The sequence below is a fragment of the Haplochromis burtoni genome, unplaced genomic scaffold (assembly GCF_018398535.1).
Source record: "Haplochromis burtoni strain Fernald_Lab_line unplaced genomic scaffold, NCSU_Asbu1 Contig_13, whole genome shotgun sequence".
Classification (NCBI taxonomy): domain Eukaryota; kingdom Metazoa; phylum Chordata; class Actinopteri; order Cichliformes; family Cichlidae; genus Haplochromis; species Haplochromis burtoni.
This window is the reverse complement of record NW_024582374.1, coordinates 1,111,647-1,134,490: the sequence shown is the minus strand read 5'-3', so window position 1 is coordinate 1,134,490 and position 22,844 is coordinate 1,111,647. Positions and strand designations below refer to the sequence as shown.

Sequence of the window (22,844 nt, the reverse complement as noted above, 5' to 3'; positions counted from 1 at the left end):
ATCAACCCGGCCTCAGCAAGCCAACTCTGCCTGTGTCTGAATACAGACAATGGAACAATGTCAGTCTTAGTTTTACTGGATCTCAGTGCAGCATTTGATTCAGTCGACCACAACATATTACTCAAACGACTGGAGAACTGGGCAGGTCTTTCAGGAACTGTACTAAACTGGTTCAAAACATACTTAGAAAACAGGAAATACTTTGTATCAATAGGTAACTTCACATCTGAGCAGACAAGTATCACATGTGGAGTTCCCCAAGGTTCCATCTTGGGACCCCATCTGTTTAATATTTACATGCTCCCACTGGCACAGATTATAAAGAACAACAAAATAAACTATCACAGCTATGCAGATGACACACAAATATACATCACAATGTCACCAGGAGACCGAGGCCCTGTACAGGCTCTTGGTAAATGCATTGAGGAAATTAATGACTGGTTGTGCTGCAATTTTGTCCAGCTAAACAAAAACAAAACTGAAGTAATAGTCTTTGGTGCCAAAGGAAAACGATTACAGGTCACCAGAGAACTTCAATCTATACAGCTAAAAACCACAAACCAGGCGAGAAATTTGGGTGTAGTGATGGATGCAGACCTAAACTTAGAAAAACACATTAAGACAATAACAAAATCAGCTTACTATCACCTCAAGAATATTTCAAGGATAAAAGATCTGATGTCTCAACAGGACCTGGAAAAACTAGTCCATGCATTCATCTTTAGTAGGCTTGATTACTGTAACAGCATCTTTACAGGTCTACCTAAAAAATCAGTCAGACAACTACAGCTCATTCAGAACTCTGCTGCTCGAGTCCTTACTAAGACCAAAAAAGTGGACCACATCAGTCCAGCTCTGAGGTCTTTACACTGGCTGCCTGTCCGTCAGAGGATAGACTTTAAAGTTCTGATGCTGGTCTATAAAGCTCTGAATGGTTTAGGACCAAAATACATCAGTGACCTCCTGACCCAGTATGAACCTTCCAGATCCCTCAGGTCATCTGGATCCGGTCTTTTATCAGATCCCAGTGTCAGAACCAGACACGGAGAAGCTGCATTCAGCTTTTATGCTCCATATATCTGGAACAAACTCCCAGAAAGCCTCAGATCAGCTGAAACACTCAGTTTATTTAATTCTCAGCTGCATTTGAATAAAACACCAAATCCACACTTTTAAGCTTAAAATTCAAAACTTACATTTTAACTACTGATTTTATCTACTGTTCTGATTTTATCTACTGTTTTTTTAAATCAATTTTAAATCATGCTTTTTATTGTTTTTGTTTTTTAATGTCTCTGTAAAGCACTTTGAGTCACCTTGTTGTTGAATTGTGCTATATAAATAAACTTGCCTTGCTTTAAAACCAATAAACCTTTTGTCCAAAATATAAAATTAACACTTAATACTTGTGCTGTATGTATGCCCACAAACATGATAAGTCTGAAGCCAGTCATGGTCTGATACGCAACTTAGACCAGCATAATGTGGAAAACTAAAGAACCCATATACTAAGAATTAATGGGTGAGGTAAACATGTGCATCCAATGTTTGAAATGAACAATTTTTGCATATTGGACTATAAGATTTTTCCAGGGAGGAACAAGTAGTGCTTGTAATTAAATGTGGAAAAAGCTCAAATACAAATTATATTAAAACCTGTCTGGAGGGGATCCTTTGCACATATTTAAGTGTAAATATTCTCACTATAAAGGCAAACTGACCCTGTGTACTGTGTTCAACATTATCTACTGCATTGTCATTTGAGATGTATTAACATATATTATTATTTATCATATCAGGCTGTGGGGGAGCAAATTTCTACAGCAAATACCGAAGTCCATTATGTGCGCTTTAAGCCATTGCGTTATTAGTGGTGGACCACAACTGTGCCTCAGGAGGTGGTGGGGATTTCAAATATACAAAATGAGACTGATTAAAGCCAAATGATTATCTCAGACATTAACCAGATTGAACACGAGCACTGAAACTGTGATCCATCATAATAGTTGAGCATTATCTTAAATGTCCAATGGCTATTCCATTTATGAATGTTATACTTGATGGATGATGGCAATTAACAAAATTTAATCTCCAAAGAGTTCTCTGAATTCTCCCCCCACATTTAAACATGCGCTCATGGAAAAGGTAATACCTTGTTTGGTGTGCTGTCCTTCAGTGCTTATCATTTCACTGATGCTTTGATAGTTATAAAAGAATTACTGTGCTTTAAGAGTCATTTTTAAATATTACCTGAACCCAGTTTGTTTGCTCTAGCAAAGCAGATATTTGTACAAGCCAAAGTTAGAAACGACCGAGCCTACAGTTAATGAAGCAGTCTCACGTTTTGCACCTTGTGCCAGTGAAAACAGCTTTTCTGCTAGTTTCCATCTCAGTCATATAAGCCCCTTCATCTTGCAGTATGTGTCCAGAGACACTAATGGTCTACAGTCATTAATCAACACTCACTATACAAAAACAGTAAATTATGTTCAATACTAAAGGTGCAGACTGTAACATAGTGTATATGCATATGTTTTTGTTAAAGATTAATGGCATGATCCATTCATCCATCCATTTTCTTTGCCACGCCAGTGCATGGCAGCATGCTCCCTGGATAGGTCACCAGTCCATCACATTCTTTATGGGATTTTATATCTACAGAAACCAAGAATGGAGACACCATCAGAGTAAACAAAAGTATTTTAAAACAGGCAGCAGGACATCATCGCAGCAGAAATCATTCACAGGGTTAAAATTTGTTGTTCTGCATTACAAATGCATATTTGACAAAAAGATCTCTTAGGACTAATAATCAAACTTTTCACGCAGATTACTTCAGTTCAGCATGCCTTATACATCAGTGACAAGCTAATGAGACAAATTTAAAACAATTTGAACCTATTAATAAATAAAAAGTTACATACCAACAAAACGAAAAAGTTTAGGAAAAGTAAATAATAAAGCAATAACACAAAAACACAATATGCATAAAACAAAGTGCTGAGAGATTAAAAATAAAGAGAACCCATTAAGAAAACACTGTCTTATTTATCAAATAAAAAATGCACATGTGCCTCTGGGTGAAGAAAAAGCAACCCAACGACTGCGTATACTTTAAACAGTTGGGGCTAATTATGAACTTGAGTCTTAACACTGTGATTTCAAAAATCTATTTTATTCTCTCTTTAATAGATTATAAAAAGTTTAAATGCTGCAAACTTTCTTTGTTATATGATTCTAGAGCTGCCACAAATAACACCGTTGCTACGCTAAACATTAATGTATCCTGCCCAATTACAGTTCCACTGTAATCAATGAAGGGTGCTAGAGCAGCGCACATGTCCGTCTTGCGTTGCCTTATCACTGCTGATGCACACAGGCCACATTTATGAACAATGATGGAAGAACATGAAGGTTGAACACCATTTTGACAGATTAGAACAAGGACAGTTTAATTACTATAACAATAAATTCACATTCAGTACTGGTAAGCATTGTTGGGTTAGAAGTAGGACGAGAAAGTCACCCATTCGAAGACTTTTTATGACTTCTGATCATATTGCAGGAGAAATTTTCCCAAGTCTGAAACTCTGGCTGAAATATTGTGGGAATAAAATGCAATCATAATCAAAAATAATCTGTTTTGACCAAAAATATACATTACCTAATATATAAATATATTCGGCTGTCGTAGCTTGATTGGACAGGTGGTGTCTTGTTTGGTCAAGCTTTGTCGAGCATACAGTCGTGTTTTTGGTCATCTTTTCTCTCCGTGTCCTCATGAATTCATTTTTTTCTCTATATTAGTTATTAAGAAACAGTTTTTGGAAATGTAATGCCATTAAATGTCACTATCATTTAAAAAAAGGAAAATGAAACAACATTGTTTGTCAAAGTAAAAGACACCACTAAAAAGTAAATGCTATGTGTCTGATATACAAACGATTTGCATTTACTGCACATGTTCCGTAGCCACAGTGTAAGAAGCAGCTCAATCGTCAGTGCCCAGCTTCAAATTATGTCCTTTGTTCTTTGATACCAGCCTCTTATTTCTGAGGGTTTAAGATTTTTTTTTGTTTTATGTGATTGCAAATAGAATATTTGGGGGTTTTGCCCAGTTTGGTCCAACAAAACAATACATTTGAAGACAAATATTGAAAGATTAATCATTGACAAAACTACCCCTTAATTATGAATCTACTGTACACACAACATTTTCTGTCTCAATACTTTTTGATTTCATGCAAAATCGGAGTCTTCTTTTATCAAAACTAATATCAGCATACTGTACGTAACTGTGGTGCTGAAGAGCCAATCCTAAAGGAGTTTCACTTGTCAGGAACTCTTCTTTGGAAGACTGGCTGAAGTGTAAAACTAATTAATTGCCCATGAACCACAGGATCCTGCCAAATGTTGTAAGTCTGCACCCAATGCTAACAACTGCAATTTATAGCTATAGATTGGAGCTTTCAGCTTAATCTTATTTGAAGAAATACAAGTTATCTTAGCCAGATGATTGGCTAGGCACTGATAATAACTCACACAGATGCATACTGATGTTCAGGGTAATGCCCAGGGTACTTTAAAAGGCTCCAGCAGTCACTGTGTATTTGAAACTGTTCAGCAGATGTTATTTAATAACACTGATGTTAGTTCTTTTCATTATTCCACTTCAAGTATTGACCTTGTTCTCCCAGCACTCCACCTGTTTTTCCTCTCCTCCTGCTCTTCTGTAGCCTCATCCCCTGGCCTCCGTGCGGTCATTTAGATGCTGCTCCCCTCACTGCCTGCTGTAATGGGAGAGAAGCTTTTTACATCGACAACAGCTCAGTGGGAAATGTTTTAAACGAACGCCTCCATCTATAGTGACGAGGGTAACCCGGGATCAAGTGACTGGGTGTTGAGCCCATAACACAGATGACGGAGACTCATTCCAGTGCTCTTTGAAACCTGCAATTGCTCCTCCTTCTGTCATTGCCTTAATGCAGCAAGGTCCTCATTCATAGCTGTCAAGAAGCTGCTCATCTGTACCCCCGGCTTATTTGGGGGAAAATCACACATAAAATGTATTTTTCTACCACAGAGAGGAAAGACGGAGGAACTAATCTCATTTCTTTGACACTTCCATATATGTATTTTCTTTTTTTTTTTTGGAAGGAAGGAAGACAGTGGAGGATAATCCTTGGATGGATATGAGCCTATCCCGTGTCGGCAAGTCTAGTAAAAGCAGGAGATGCAAGCTGACTTTCAGATGTACCCTCCAGTTTCTGCAGCTGATGAGGTTGGAGGGGGTGGTGCAGAGGGGAAAAGTAGACACTAACAAGATCATGCAATATTAATGAGGCGTTGAGACCCATGCAAGGCAAATTGGCCACTGCATGTAGACCAAAATCATATTTAAATCAAGAATTTTGATTTCACAAAAATATGTGAGGGTTTGTGTCTCCTGTTCTTGTCCAGCTTGCAAAAGAGGGGGGATTATTTTTGTGTCTGGATCTAGAGAAACTAGGAATGATGAGGTAAACTATTAAGCTTTAAGCCATTTCTGAAATGAGGTGTGTAAAGGTGCATTTGCAACAAACATGAAGCAAAATTTCACCTAGTGTTACTAACATAATTTCAGTCACACCGGAAACACAAATATTTGCCCTTGATGGCCATCAGCCCGAGGAGGAGCACAACCAATAAAATCAAGTTACAGAAACAGATTTTGAAAACTTGCAATTAAGTCCTTCAGTTTTGCACACTTTTCTCCAAGACATCTCCTTTCACCTGTCCCATTCTAAAAGTTCAGTTCAACAATTCCAGCTGCCCTCAAACAGCAGTTTCTTCTTCATTTCTAACTTTAGGAAATAATTCCATCTGATGGGTTGTCACTGCACAACAAGAAGGAATTTTTTTACTAGTTGAAATAGTTTTGAGCTCCGCAGTGTTCGTTTGACTTTGGCACCTGAAGCAGAGTTTGGACCTGGAAATGGCTAATGACGTCAGACTTCGGACCGGATAGCAACTAGGATAGACTCCAACCCCACCATGAAACCAGGATTGGATAAGCAGAAGAAAATGAGTGAATGAACTTATTAGGGTTAAAATTTTATTTTGCTCAGGTCAAAAATCAAGATAAATTTATATCAACGTGTTTTTTTTTTTTCTTTGAAAGGATGAATTCAAAAGAGATGTGAAAACATTCATGAGGAAAGAAGATAGCAGATAGCACAGAAGCATGCTTCTTTGTTATCTTCCCATTAACTCCATTCACTGTAGAGATCTGGTGAAAATAATAATACACGTTACAAGAACATATTCTTTTCATGTGTTATTTATTTAAAAATTAGAAAAATTTAAGGGAATGAAACGTTGACGAAATGTAGATTTTGTGTTTTTTTAGATCCCAAAAAAGTTTAATATGAACTTTCACATGAAAGTGATGTGTTGAACAGAAATACTGCATTAACACACTAAACACTGGGAAACACGCAAACAACATTTAACAGTTGTGGGCATGAGTGACCCGGTCAGAGTAAAATGAGCTGGTCCCAGGCCAGTCCACAACACTGTAACAGCGGTTAGTGTTTGTAAAAAACAAAATAACAATAAATCTCCGCACTTCACTGTATGTTAAATTATTAAAGCAATGCAATTCTAAATCAAATATAAGCATAAAGAGGTCACAGGCAACAAATACCAACCTAATAAAACAAATACCGTGGTGCAGACAGGAAGCTGAAAAACAATATCACAGCAGAGTGCTTCTTTACTGCTGGGGAACATACGCTCTCTCTGAGATGGATATACTTGCAGGTCATGTTGCTGGCATGCAGTATTTTGTGCGACATACCTACAACATTAGCTGACTTGACCAACAGCCTATTTTTTATGCTTGCCAAAATAGGTCAGCCCTTGCACCAACTGCTTCCAAGTCCATTTTCACAGGTGATACACAGTCCAGGGAATCCATCAAAACTGTAAGTTAAATTATTTGTTCTAAGCAAGATTTCGCAAAAGAAAGCACCGCAACACTGCCGCACGTGAGAGAGACTATCCCAGTGGGAGAAATGAGACCATCTGCCCCTCTGCAGGTGACTGTCCCCAGATAGAGGATGGAGTTGAGCTGAGACAGCGAAAGAGAGCTGCAGGGTAAACTGCCCTGATACGAAGCTGCTGTAGCAAGCAAAGCACTGTAATCAGCACGCTATTAGCAACCTTACAGCTGGCACCAGTTTCCTCAAGCCTGTTTATAAACTGTTAGAGTGATACATTTCACTTAGAAGCAATGCATGCTTAACCACAAAGACAATGCCTTGAGAGCTGAATGGCATTCCTGCCCGGTATTTCACCAGGGATGACACTGTGGCCATGGAGTTTTAATACAAAGGCCAAGGATTAATTAATAAATATAAACTACTGTCTGATTCATGGTTTTCACTCATGAGAAGGACTCCCACCTGAAAGTGGTCAGACATCATGGGGTGGCTGTAGCTCAGTTGGTAGGTAAGAAGAAGGTCGGGGTCTGTTGGCGATTCCATCCCTGAGGCTCCAGTCTGCATGGCAAAGCATCCTTGGGTAAGATAGTGAACCCCGAGCTGCTGTCTAATGCGCGTGTATGAACTGGTGTGAATGGGTAAACAAGGCTGTTGTATAAAGTGCTTTGGGTGCTTGAGTAGAGTGGACAAGTGCTATATTTACATTCCTCTTACATCAGTCTGTCATCCCTGATTCAACTCTGATTCTTTCCTTCATTTGTTTGTTTCTGCCTGCCTCCCACAATCTTTCTTAGATTATATCAACACAGCACAACAGTAAAGGTTTGCAGCTAACAAGCGAGGCTTCTGAAGATCCTTAAAGTTCATTTAACTTCCAAGCAATAACTGGAGTACCATTGCAACCCTATAAAACACTGCAAACAAAAATGTATTTCTCCTTTTATTTTTTCATTTGTTTGTTTATGCATTTAAAAATTGTTAAAGTGAAATAAATTGTTAGTCTACTTGGTGGCCTAAAACTTATGTTGACCTGCAAGGAATGAGTAATTGAATCATCATAGTGAAAGGCCAAACCTAATTTAGTTCTCCCTAATTAAGTGGAAATTTAATTAGCAAAAACAGAATGAGCAACTACTTCAATAAAAAAATGTTTTTTTGTTTTCTGTCATGCCAGAAGATCTTAAAAATGTAGTCTGTAAAACAAAACCAGGAGATTATGTTCCCTATTTGTGCTCTTTTGAGTGTCCCCCTCTTTTAAAAATGATATCCAAGGAGGGCACCGTAAAGTTCATCAGGTTGAGGAAGTGACCTATATGCGGTCAGGCTATTGCCTTCTCTCCACTGTCCTATCTCAATAAAAGCCTTACAAAAGCGATGTTGGCCTCACCTCTGTGCATTTCACTCAACAATGCAACACTCCAACTCCAAATGCTCATTATGCAAATATGTAGCCTGAGGTAATGCAAAGCCAACAGCCAGAGCAAATTAGACGATACAATTCTGTGGAGACGCGACAACATCCTACTAAACCCTGTTACTGTATTTTGGATTAAAGGAGTGAAGGTTGAGATAACCTCGCTTTGCTTTCATGCTTAGATATGCTGCTTGGACACATAACATGTAATTTGCCCAGAGGAAAATAACTTGCTTAGCATCGGAGTTGCAGCAAACGTTGCTGATAAGGAAAACTTATAGCAATTTGGCATGCTTGTGTTGTCGCCAAAAATAATCATAAACTAGGAAAAACCTGGGCCAGTTTTATACTAAATAAATTCCAGGTATCTGTCCAAAGTAAGGCTTCTTGATCTTGATAATTATTAGGAAAATATTGAGATTATTTAACATGGATACTTATGGACCTGGAGAAAATCATGGATTTGGCTTTAACTCTTGTTGACTAAAGGTTGTCTTTCCACTATTATGAATCAAGCTAAATTACACTTGCTATAGCATCACAGGAGCTGAGTTTGCAATCTTTGTGACATTCCACAGTAAAGGAATGAGACAGAAATATCCCACAGAGTTTCACTGGGTTTTTGTTAGTGTAACTGTTAATGCACTGCAATAAGAAAAAACAAAACAAAGCCAAACTAAGCCCAACATCCACAGTATTAAACTGAAAGACTCATGACAAGCACAACATATTTCTATACGGGAACATGACCTTTCTCCTTTTTATTATGGCCACATAAGTAGCCTGATTGAAACATGCTGTGCGAATCAACATGCACACAAAGCACAAGTAATTTCTGAAGAAGTAGTACAGGCTTCCATCAAGACTTCACTGATGCACTGCCTAAAAATGTTGTTATGCAATGTGATCAAACGGTGCAAAAGTACCATATCTGTATATGGACATGTTTTAAATGGCCTGTATTTATATAGCGCTTTACTAGTCCCTAAGGACCCCAAAGCACTTTACACATCCAGTCATCCACCCATTCACACACTGGTGATGCCAAGCTACATTGTAGCCACAGCCACCCTGGGGCGCACTGACAGAGGTGAGGCTGCCGGACACTGGCGCCACCAGGCCCTCGACCACCACCAGTAGGTAACGGGTGAAGTGTCTTGCCCAAGGACACAACGACCGGGACATGAACCGGCAATCTTCCGATTACAAGGCGAACTCCCAACTCTTGAGCCACGATCGCCATCAAAACCTAGTTTGCAATAGCATAGTTTGGCAAAGAAGATCAGATTTGTTTTTTTCTGTGCAGCTGTAAAAAGTTTTTTTTTTTTTTAAATTAACATATTTCTTAAAAAAGGTTGAGGGGTGCAAACAGAACTGACTCTACTATTGTACAGACTAAATATCCTTTACCTTTTTGCAGGCTGATGTCCTGACTCAAAGTCACTCTACTCACTCTACTAATGGACCTCAGGAAGCTGGGTAAAAAGGTTTGGGAATCCAATATTTGTATGTACTGGATATTACTATTGGCAAACTATGGATTTAATAATGGTGTGTCTTTTTATTTCTCACTCTTCCCCTTTGTGATGCTTTTATGCCCATCTCTCTATTAAAAGCACAACTCCATTAGCTAAAAGCATGGTTTTCTGCACTTGTTATAACTTAATGTTCCCTATTTGACTATTATTAGCTCCAATCCATCAACACTAATATTACTCTAATATGATAGCTTTTACAAAAGTCATCCCAGACATCTCTGATGACAAGTGATGCATTTTTCCCAAACAGAAATCATCAAATAATGTCTTGATTGCATTATAATGCTATAAGGAGATGAGCGTGTATTGGGTAAACGGAACACGAATGCACAAAACAACGAACCAAAAGCATATCATCCATTGATGGAAACATCTGTGAATCATTATGCAAACTTAGGCTAATTCTTTAGAGTTCGATTCATTAAGGAGTATTGTTAGTTTCAGTGGCTGAGCCCTTATTATCATGCATTTAGGAAATGAGGCAAATAGAAAAGGCATAAGAGCCCAATCAATAGCTCTTTTCATTTTGCCTTAATGGCCTCGTCTTTTTTTCCCCCCTCACGGACTAAAAAGAACACAGGGGAGGTTGGTGTTACAGCCATAAAATGTAATTTCTCTCCAGGAGAAAACACAATAATGCTTCCTATCCCTTTCTGCATATTCCTATAACATTCTGCAAAATTGAGTATGGATTTAACATCAAAAGGTTACAGGAATTTTTCAAATGAGATATTAAAGTCAATATTTCAAGCAGAGGATATTTCAATTCGGGGGCTTACATGATAGAGTCTGTGTGCTAAGACGAGCTGGCTTGCAGGCATGGCTACAGATGTGCCACAAAATTAACTCACTAGGAAAAGTCAAACCCATGGATTTTAATGTCAAACATGGCAGGAAATACAGACATGCTCAAAGCTGCTCCCCTCAGAGAGGACGGCTAGCCAGCTAAATACAAATTGGTATATTAACACACTGCAGCACAGCTTTTATTGTCTGCTTTACTTACTTTGCTAAATGTCCTACTTAATTAAAATATGTAAACTAATCAGTACACAAACAAAAGGCCGGTGGACTGCAAACATTATCGTCTTGATCTTGGTTTTGTTCTGCAAATGGTAATGAGCCTTCTGACTGTACTAATAAGGCTGTACAATGAAGTATGCTTAACACAGTGCTTGGAGCTTTTGCTCATGGCTCTAAAAGACACTTAAAGGAAAAGTGGCCATTGATGTTCTCCTTCCTAACCTGATTCGTAAGCTTTGGCGCTCAAATGCCACAGGGTACTTCTTGCCTTTTCTAGCAGAGTGATAGGAAAAAAAATAGTTATTTCTTCAATTAGATTAGGACACATAAACCTGAGCAACAATTAGCCGGCTCCATCGAGATAATGCTGTTGTAAAATTTTAATAACACATGTTGCAATTGAGAATGCAATTAGTGCCAGGCACACGGTGACTATTAACAGTATCCACTTTTATGTGATTAATAGTGTTAAATAGCATCCACTTTAAAACATTTGATTAGGAACATGACGGGTGGTGTTGATGGAAGTCTGTAATGGGGTAACCACTGCTGTTTGGGATCATTATCCTAAAAGAGTGTGTATACAGCAAAATCTATCAAAGTTCAAGCCTAATTAAGTGCTATAAGCTTTTATAAAATATGCACTTCTCTTAACAATTCATATCACTGGACAATGAGATGAATTTCTGCCACTTTATTAGGTATACCTGATGAACACTAACACAAATATTAGCCAATCACATCAGCAACTCAGTGCAGTTAGACATGTACACATGATCAAAGTTAAAGTTCAAACCGGACATCAGAATGGGGAACGTGAACGTGACATGGAGTATTTTGGAAACTGCTGATTTTTCCACACAACTGTCTCCAGGATTTATAGAGAACAGTCTGTAAATCCAGTGACGTCGTAACCTACTATTATGTTCGAGATTAGAGATCAGTAAGTATGAAATCACTGCCTACTGACGAATCAAGTCTTTGGAAAATAGCTTCAGTGTTCCTGGAAGATCCCTCAGACCTCTGTGCACAGATAGTAGGAGGGTCTAAAGTTCTGTTTAGCTTTTTTTTTCTGTTTCATAAATGAGTATCGGTAATAATTATAGATTCTTAGCAGCTTAACTCTATTCATCCATCCATCCATTCTCTTCCACTACTTCTTTTCAGGGTCTCGGGGGGGCTGGAGCCTATCCCAGCTGTCTTAGGGTGAGAGGCAGGCAACACCTTTAAATAGGCAACATTTAATTATTATAGAAGCTCTTTTATAGTTTTACTGTTTAAAGTGTTTAAGTATATCACACATTCATAAAGCACTTTTAACACTAAACTACAATACAGAACTTTTCCTCTCACAGCACTGATTTATCTGCAGCAGCTGTGTTATTATTATTGTTGATGACTATATCCCTTTATTACCACAGTGACCGCATCGTCTCATGGCTGTTTCATGCAGGATAATTCACCATGCCGCAAAGCTTCGCTTTGGACCAAAATTTCTGATTCCAGCACAAGTTGAATCTATGTCATGAAGAACTGAGGCAAAAGGCTGTCCAAAACACTATCCCCAAGATATACGTAATGAAGTGAGTGATCGCAGAGTGTACCTGAAGCAGTTTAAGCTGAAAGCTTCAATACAAAGAGGGTGGTGGAATTTGTTTTATTAACTTATTCTGCCCTAGTTTGTGGAATGCACCCGATCAGCTAGCTTTGCTAGCATAAACAAAATGTCAAGACATAAAAAAACGGTACTCTAATCATATTAAATTACTTTAAACGTGCTAATTTGTTTGCCTGCTTTGACAAGAGGCTGATTTACATCCATCTTGGTAGGCGGAGTTGCACCTTTTGACTTTTGGCAAGGCATTATAAAAGATGGTTGTAGTTTCTGGGTCTGAAAAAGAAACTGAACACCGAAGTTTTTTATGGCAAGCAATGGGCAATAACTGTGGTTGTAGAAAGATTTCCAATGCTACAGAAGTCTTTAGGAAAATGACATGTAAACACTTTCTTGGGCTCAGAATTTATGGGCTCGGTCATTCATTTTGGCTCAAACTGAATAAAACATGAAACCCATTTTTTGATTTTGGTTATTCTAAGAGCCAGACAGGAGGGCTGCTCAGAGCATGTTCACTGACTAGAGACTTGTGACTAGCAAGTTGTTAGCCAATGAGTGTGCGGTTTCATTGTCTGATTGGTTTCACTAAGATTGCAATGGCAAAAATGCTCATCAAGGCTTTTTTGCAAGGCTATCAGGACCATACTGTTTGAGGGCATCAGCTAGCTTTTTTTTTTTTAGCCTGAATGAGTTATTAAGAGACTGTCAGGTACACAATTTTTCAATCAAGCAATCAAGATGTCTTTGAATTGCAGACTTTCTGCTTCAATTCAAACAGTGCAACAAAAACATCACATTAACTGTTCAGGAATTACAGCCATTTTTGTACACACTCCCAGCTCGTACTACAACGTTCTCATATTGGGCACCATGAGTTTCTACACAATCCTGGTGATTTTCCTTTCAGTGGAAGGCTAAAATGTCTTTGGGGTGCCAAATTGTTTGAATGCAGGAAAAATCCTGCATCTGTTGTTATTGTTATATTACTCTGATCTACAATATATATTTCTAGAACAAATATGATTTGAGGTGTTCATTTCGCTCAATGCACTCCTACGGGGTGCTGCAGGTAAAGCAAGTTTTAACTAAACCACCCATGTACAATTCTGATTTATGATGGACTGACTCACTGGGCTACAGAGCTGCATTGTATGTAATCGAGCTCTATGATTCAGTGCTAATAATAGAAGTGACAATCCTGAAAGCCCTAATACAAAAGCTTTAATGCCACTGCTGGTCACTTTTAATATGACAATAACCAGAGGCGACTGATTTAATGGACTTGTTATGGATCAGACTACTGACGTCTGAGGAGGCATAAATTAATCTTGTTGAGCAAAGCAGAATCACCTCTCTGTTCTCCCAGATTAACAGCTGGATTTCCAATATGGCGTTAACTGGCTAATTAAGAAAGAGGAGCTGATTCTAGCAAGAAGTGACTGAAAAGAAAGTTTTACCTCCTCTCCATCGGTGGGGGTATTCTTGAGGGAGCAGGTCGTGGGGTGCCGCTCTTCCCAAAAATCCTCCACGCCTCATCCTTCATCTGCGGCTGTTCGTCATGTCCCGTCACCGGCACAGTTACACCTGAACACTCTGCTGCTGCCAAACACCTGGCTCCATCTCCCACTGTCCAAATGAAAAATAAGCATAATCTGCCTTTCTGAGTATCCAGCAAATGAGGGATTTCATGACAAATTGGGTGGAGGTTTATTATGCAAAGGAGAAGGCAGAACAGAGACAGCGAGGAGCTAAAATAAAGGGGGGCTATAGTTAGGAAAGGTAGAAAATGTGGTAATGACTTGTAAAATTTTGGCTTGGCTGCTAGCTGCTGTGTCTATATTTAAAGTCCATGCTGTGGTATCTGGCAGGGAAAACATAGAGAAAAAAACCCCCAACAACACAAGAGAAAATTTAAATGAATGCTTATAAAGATTTTACTCCAAGTGCTTCAAATTGTGTGGCAACAATTCTCTGAAAATTCATCTCTTCGACATGTTTTAATGTCGCTTTTATATCCACAACATGCAAGTGAGTAACTATATATTTTAGAAACCTTCATTCCAGCCTAAGAACTCCACACAGAGTGATGTGAAATACATGCATCAGATTCCCACCGCAATAGTAAATTAACTGCCTCAATAGCTTGATGGATGTGTTTCTTAAAACTTAATTAGTGTGAAGTTCACTTGGGATAAGTGGGTGTTCAATTAATGTCTAGCAGTTGAATACAAGTGGCATTCAAAAACATTTCAAATCACATAAAACTGAGAGGGAACAGCAGGAGAGGTGCCTCGGAGAAGCAAGAGGAGTGAATACAACAGAGAGACAACTACATATACTGATATATTATGAAATAGTGCATAAAATGGATGGACGGATAAATAAAAATAAGAAAGTGAACTTTCAACCTAATTTTCTTGATTGTTTCTTTAGTAAGTAGTAATTATATTAACCAGCACTACATGGTAATCTCAGTCCATCCCATTATTAGTAGACCTGGGCTCTAGTTTGGCTTTTGGTTGACTTAAAACACCACAAGACCAGATAGTATACAATTATCCTAATAGAGCCTTTTGCTTTTGGAACACAAGCGTACTTGTGGTTCCTACAATTTTTAAAAGTAGAATGAGAGGCAGAGCCTTGAGCTATCAGGTCCCTCTTGTGTGGAACCAGCTCCCTGTTTGCGTTCATGAGATAGAAAGCTATGTGATTTTTAAGATCAGGTGACCCTGCTATAGGCTCAGGCAGCTGGGGGACTTCCCATTATTCACTATGCATTCCTTCTCCACTTTCCTCTATTCATTAAAAATGTCACTACCTCATATCATTAACCTTTGTCTTCTTTCTCCCACAGTTTGTGTTTTGTACCTCCTGCCTCTATAACGTCCTTTTTTCTCTTCTCTTCCCTCCAGACTGTTCTTCCACCAAGTACTGCTCACAGTCATCGTCTGATGGATTGCTTTCTCCCTCTAATATTGTAGGCTCTTTCCCTTCTCACATCAAGCTCCTTGAGATAACTGTGTTGTGAATTGGCGCTATATAAATGCAATTGAACTGAACTCAATCTGGAGACAGTGAACAATTTTTACTGGGCTTCCAGGCTAGCCAACAGCCAACGGCTGGCCACTGGTGGTCACAAGCCATTCTTAAAAGCCAATAAAATGCTCATCAGACAATACATGATGGTTGCAAGAGTGCATTTTGGCAAATGCAATTACTCCTTTGCTCCCCACACTCACTGTCTACCTCCATGCAACAAAAGCCCGCTGAAACCTGAAGGGTTGTAGTATTGTAGTCACTGGAAAAAAGCTTCCCCTATTAGAAATCGTGTCCCTATAATGTATTCTACATATCCATATGCATATAGTTTACAGAGATTAGCTATACACAGCAACATGACAATGTTAAACACAACTGCAGAACATTTTTCCTAATGGGCAAACAAACCACCCCACTTCTTAATGCTCTTATGTGACACATAAAATGTCACTTGCAAAGACTATTGTTAAAAATTGGACAAACATCATTCCTCCCAAACACATTCACTCATTTGCTGTTTTAATGATGGTTGCATAGAGCGCCACAGTCCTGAACGTGGAGCAAAACCTCACAGAGGTATGTAATAGGGAAGGCCATGACATATGATACCCCTCATGACCTATGTATGTGAGTGTTGTTATACTGAAAGAAATCACTCCCATCTGGTCTGAGTGCAAGGATAACAGTGACCCAAACCACTTACCCAAAAAGAGTTTGCAATTTCCTTGACGCTTTGTGCACAACTCTCAACACCATCGACTGATCAAAGAATCTTACTGTAATAGACAAAACCTCTTCCTGTCCAAAAGCTCCTTCTACACAATCAAGAGTTAAGTAGACAAACGTGGCACAGAGGTAGATCTTAGGCCCCCGAATGTTCTATGTCGGATTTTATGGTGTTATCATGTTGACTAGCTACACAACTGAAAATCCTTTTTAAAAAAAAAGAAAAAAAAAGCATCATTTTTCTTTTCCATCCAACAATTTGCTTCTGCTTATCCCTTTTAGGGTAGCGGGAGGTGCTGGAGCCGATCCCAGCTGTCTTAGGACAAGAGACAGGGTACACACTGGACAGGCTGCCAGTCTGTTGCATGGCTAACACATAGACAACCAATCACACTCACATCTATGGGCAATTTAGTGTTTCCAGTTAACCTATACCCACTAACTGCATGTCTTTGGACTGTGGGAGGAAACCGGAGCACCCACAAAAACATGGGGAGACCCTGATGGTGGAATTGAACTCGGGACTTTCTTGTTGTGAGGCAACAGTGCTAACCACCTTGCCAGCATGCTGCCCCGTTTTTCTTTCGGTAACTTTAAATTGCGATGGTGACGATATAGCATGGGCATGTACTAGTATATCCGAATTTACAACTTATTGTTATGACAAAAATGAAATAAAATACAATAGTTATGTTCTTTTAAATCTATATCTACCAGGTATTATGCATAAAAGAACATATTAAATGAGACCAAAAACAAAATGCATGGTGCTACAGCTTCCACGATGCTTTTAATCACACTGCCCTGCCCCATGTTTCTGTATCTTCAATACAATTTAAGAGCACTCTCAAACAATTTCAACTACTGCATGAAGTGTGTCTAAAAATGTCTAACTTTGGATCAATTGTTATTTAAAAAAAATAAATAAATCAGGGTTTCAAACTTCCAAAACACCATGCAATAATAAAGAACAAAGTTAACTTCAGAGAGTATGCAAAGCCCCCTTTTATGTAGGTGACCAAAGCAGACTGTTAAGAGGAATGACGTTAAACAAAGCAGTGGTGCCGGAGTCTGACAGAGTATGTAACTTATATTGAAAAGCCAACGAGAACTGGAGATCAGAGATGAATAAATATGAAGTTAAAGAGGAGCGGTGCACAGACAAACAAACTACAAGGGGAAAATGGCTTCAGTCGCAAAATGGGACATTTAAAAAAAAAAACTGCTGACATCTAAAAGGCTATTGAATTTGCATACCGCAAACTTTCATCTGGGGGGATGTGAAGAAAAGACTCCACTACAGGAATCATTTAATATTTAATAAATTAGAAACAGTAGCTATGGCTAATTAGAATTTGCACATTTACAAATCAGCCCTGATAGCAAAACAAATTATGAAATATAACGGTGCTCTGTGGATTACCAAGGGAAAATCAGATGATAGACAAAGCAAATGGAGTATCACTAACAACATACTGTCAGAACACATCACACTGCTAATCCAGTTAGAGGGGATACCATAGAGGCTTTGCTTTAAAATATTGATAGGCTATTCCGTAAAAGCTTTTTTTTTCTTCTTCTTTTAGCAAGACTACATTCAGTCTAACACTTGCTTATTGCTCATGGGTCATTAGCCTCTCATCCTCTGCTGCTTGGCCAGTTTGCTTTGAAATAAAGGCCTGTGATTAAATGAATGTGTTTGCTCTGGTACTCCATTAGAGGAGGTCTGGATGCTCGCAGATCCATTGTTTGTATTACGGGTACAAAGGCAGGCAGTGTGTAAACTGTTGTTGTATTCATTATTAGATTACTTCCCGGTGCGATGGCTTTTGGTAAAAGCTGTGGAATTCTTGTAAGGAGACACGACGTGCACTCAGAGGAAAAACATTTATCAAATGATAAAAGGGAGGCCGAGGCACATTCAAACTTAAGTAGTTATAGAGTAGATGCCACGCAAAATCTACATCAATAAAAGTCAAATGAAGAAATGTAGCTTAGCACAGAGTAGAATACAGCTATTCTGCACATCAGGACCGGGCTTTTAACAGAGCAGAGTGAGAGCATATTTATCATAATGTACCAAACGCATAATGAAACACTTTAACTCCATTTTACTCCAATTTGACAATATTTTGTCAAGTTTTCATGTAGTGAGACTTGCATGCGGTCTCTGCGCATCCATTACAACATCTATTATGTATTGTTTAAATGCACATAAATCAAGCGAAGGAATTAACAAAGAGAAAGGTTTTCAGATGTATTGAACATGCTAAGAAAACATTCAGTAAGCCATGCGAAATATTTACATACACTACACTGAAAACAAGTCTTAAAGTCCATTTAAAAAGTGAAGCAGAAATATTTAAGTATAGTTGATTAAACAAAAAAGAATGGATGATTGGAGTCCAGTAATTTTAGCCTTTTTGGTGCGTCAACTGATGGGCTGCACCAAAGGTCAGCATTAGATAAAATTATTTTCAACTGTGAATTAAGTAAAGCTACTCTAGTAAAGTCCAAGAACAAAAGTATGGAGTTGTGAGCATGATGGGCACAATAATGGTTTGTGGCAGTAAGTGCAGGGTGTATGTGAGGGGGAGAAAGAATATAAAATGCTTTAGGATAACTCAAATCTGGTGGAGAATTTGCTACACTGGATGAATGTGTCAACCCCACCCTGACCAAAAAGAATGAGCAATCATACCTTCAGAGACATGTTCAACCCTCTGGTGCAGAAGAATTCATACTGCTGCAGGACGCTGAGCAAAACACCAAAGAAGACAATGCAGGGCAGGACACCTTACCTAAACCCCAATAAAATCAGTTTACACCAAAACCCTGAGCCTCATGGCCCCCATACATGTAGAGATTTAAAACACACACACACAAACACGACATCTCAGACTTAACACACTGGAATCATATAATAAAGTAAAAAACTGTAACCCTGCACATACAGCTAGCTTTTCCATTTTTTAGATCTAAGACTATGAATGCAGCAATTTTGACACTTTCCATTAATTCCATTAATCCTTCATACAATAGCCAACAACTTTGGTACAATGACATATATTGCATTAGGGAAATACACAAATAATATAGCAGAAATGAACACTATTATGAGGCAGTAGTGTTTCACTTTGTGCCTACATTTGCAGGTAAAATTAGAAGTGAAGCGATATAGAGAGATAGAGGAAATGTTTATTTTTTTACTAAAGGCCACAGAGGAACCCCTCTGCACTCCTTGACGACAGGGGGTCAAGTAATGCCCTTTGAAAGAGAAATGTGTTGTGACATTGTCAGCCTTAATCTGCAACTCTGCATCGATACCCTGCTATGATGGGTCAGAGGAGGGTTACAAAAGAGGCAAAGCTGTTAGTTTTAGGGCAGGGAGTTTGACACCATTACACTGAATCTGAATCCACGATCAAATCCACCTGTCAAATCCAGACTAATAGAAATCTCTTAGCCAATCAAATACCAAGGACACCCTAATCAGCAAAGTTAATCAAAGCAGGAAAGAATTTTGATAAGCTAATTAAATTTCAAAATGAAATAGGGATGAGCAACAAAAGACATGAAATGGTTAAAAAAAAAAGAAACCATTCAAAACTATGGGGCTGTGGGTCTAAATAGACAGCAGAGTCCTGGTTAAACAAGGAAGATCTTCTATGTTGTGCCAACTGCAAAGCCAGGTTGTTGGTTTCCTATTAATCTCAATCATGTTTGCTCTGCATGCTCACTTACATTAATATTTAAAGGTTTGCAGCTTTTTGGTTTTTGGAGCACCTCCCGACACTACGTGATTAAATGTTACCTTGTACCGAGTTAAGGTCATGCCATTGGCCACCTCACACAACCAACACTAAACCTGTTAAGGGGGTTACTTATGTACCCGACACATATATTTTAACAATACAACCATCAATTTAGTTAAAGAAATCATTTTATCACTTAAATCATCAAGGATTGCACAAAAACGCTTTTGTATAAGAGTACTTCGAGTGCAGTTATACACAGCAACCATGCCTGTATTAGGGACCATCATTCCAACTATAAAGAATCTGTGGAGATCACCACCCGCTCCAAACTGATGTTAAATGCAATTTGCAATGGACCTCGTTTCATTTATCATTTAAAACACCAACTGATCATATTGAGTTCCTGCATTACCGCCACCTTCTGGCAATATGAGCTAATGACATTTCATCAGGTGCTGAAAAAAATGACATAAATGTATATTTTAGACAAAAAACGATTAATGGATTATTTATTATTTGTTTTTAACATAGCTTAATGGCCATTCAAATATCATGTTCATCTCTTATCTGTATTAGCAAATAAGACAAAAAAAAAGACTAATTATGTACTAACTAGAAAGCACAAATAAAATAGTGTAATTTGTCTTTGTGGATCTTTTTATGTTTAGTTTTTGGATTTTTATTGTTAGTCTGAGTTTAAAAAAAAATGTGAGCAAAGGTAACATAGTTGTTACTAACCGGTTAAAAAAAAATACAAATCCTAAAAAAAAAATAGAAGAAGAAGAAGAAAAAATAACACCAACTTGTACTGTGACATTTTACCATCACTAAAAGCTAATTGTAGCTAAATCCTGGTGGATGGTAAGTTGCTGGTAACTGAAGATGATTTCACTGTAGCCCTGAACTGTTTTAGACATTACCTGATGAGGAGCATGTTCTTCATCGAGATTATTTGATGTTTAAATGTCAGAATTTATTTAAGTTTTTCAGTTGTTATACTTTTTTTTTTTTAACCAGAGAAAGCAGCCTGTGGTTTCCTACATTTATCATTAACCTGATTCATATTGGTGAAGGCTTAATTTTACTTTCTTGCAGCTGGGTGTATTAAAGAGTATCTTTACTGTCTTAGACTGGCCTCATTTACTAAGGCCAACATGAAACTGTTTCAGATCCATAGTCATCCGTCATTTAATAAGAAATGTGTGACACAATGGCATGGGCTGGATCTTCTGCATTCTCCTTTAGTGACCTGGTTTGAATCTTATGAGGCCTATTTTCTTTTTTGTGAACCAAGACTCCTAAAAGCCCATTTCATTTGATCTCTGCTACTGAGATGATACTGTTTAAGGGGCTGAGGATGAGGAGGCAGTAAATGGAGAGGACAGAGGTATTGGCCTATGTCTTGGCAAATACTTCTTTTTGGGGGTATCAGTGACATTTCTATCCTCAGTTCCCTGAATTGGTGTTTTTTTCCTTTGTTGATACTTCCTTTGTTCTTTAGATCTTATATTTATTTTTGGCAATAGTTTTTATTTGCGGACTGATATCTGGACATAAACTCTGAACCTTTTGGAAAAGTCTTTTGTCTTCTCAACTATTTGAACGTGTGAGACCAGTCAGTGACAGCCAAGCTCCTGCTAGACTCAAAAGCAGAAACTTATGGTTAGTAGAGCAAATGTGGGCCTGGATGAATGTTGTAGTATTAGAGGCTTTTTAGCCCTTTTCGTGAAGGTCATTAGCAGAATAACCTGTCACTTACTGCAAGGTGAGAAGAGATTGGTATTATTTTAAGGAAACAATTCTAAAATCTCATTGCTAAATATCTTTACATTTGTACCCTCCTACTCACACATGCAGTCGCCCCTCTCCTCCTCCCCCTTCTCCCATTCCCTAGTTTTAAATCATGCATATCATACAAACTTCACATCTGTCAAGAGGGGCAAAGACACACTCAAATTTTCTGATTTGGCCAATTTGATTAAAAACAGAACATGATCACAGACCCCTATGACACTTGGCAGTTTGTCGCATTCTGCAAAGTATCAAATATTCTCTTGCCACATCCAGCTGATGTAGTGAGATCAAGTTAAATATTCATTTTGAAATTTCAAGATTAACCAACACAGCACAGACCAAGCTGTAAAATTCAAAAGACAAGGGGGCAGTCAGTGACTGGCAACCCACAGTGATTCTCTTTTAAACAAAGTGGTGTGAAGTGTCACTTGGAAGCACACACTAGATCTTTGTTGTTGTTGTTTTTAAAGAGGCATGCTTATTTGATTTGCAGCCATCTTGGGATGTCTCACAGTATCTTTGATATAAAAGGGGAAAATAGCTGAAACAACTGTAATTAAGTAAATCTCCCAAGCTGGCTACAATATACAAAAAAAACTACTTACTGGTAAATGCCAAGATAAGGCGAAGCAACAGATCCCATGAATCTGATGGCATCCACGGTCCAGATTCAGTGTGACAGCTCTAAAGTTCTCACCTGACCCCTGCAGACTGATTTCGTTTATTTAATCAAAATTTTACCTTCAAACTAAGACAGACTTGTAATGGGATAAAAATGATTTGGCTGCAGTTTTTAAAACAGAGCTCTGATATGTTTTTCAGCGCTGAAAATGTGCCCATCTTCTGTAATCTGAGATGGCCATTTGGAAATGTTGGAATAAAATTCAGCAAGCTAAGGGATAATGGATAAGTGTCACATTTCTACTAAATCCTGTGTACCTCAAGGGCTTG

General features: G+C 38.4%; 1 protein-coding gene across 1 annotated transcript in view; it reads right to left on the bottom strand.

Moving 5' to 3' along the window:
* Positions 1–14,454, bottom strand: part of LOC102312692 — a 129,745-nt gene extending 115,291 nt beyond the window's left edge. Inside the window, exon 1 of the mRNA XM_042216188.1 lies at positions 14,034–14,454. Coding sequence (XP_042072122.1) covers positions 14,034–14,112 — 79 coding nt within the window. The 5' untranslated portion in view covers positions 14,113–14,454. The remainder of the gene's footprint in view (positions 1–14,033) is intronic.
* Positions 14,455–22,844: the final 8,390 nt, after the last annotated feature.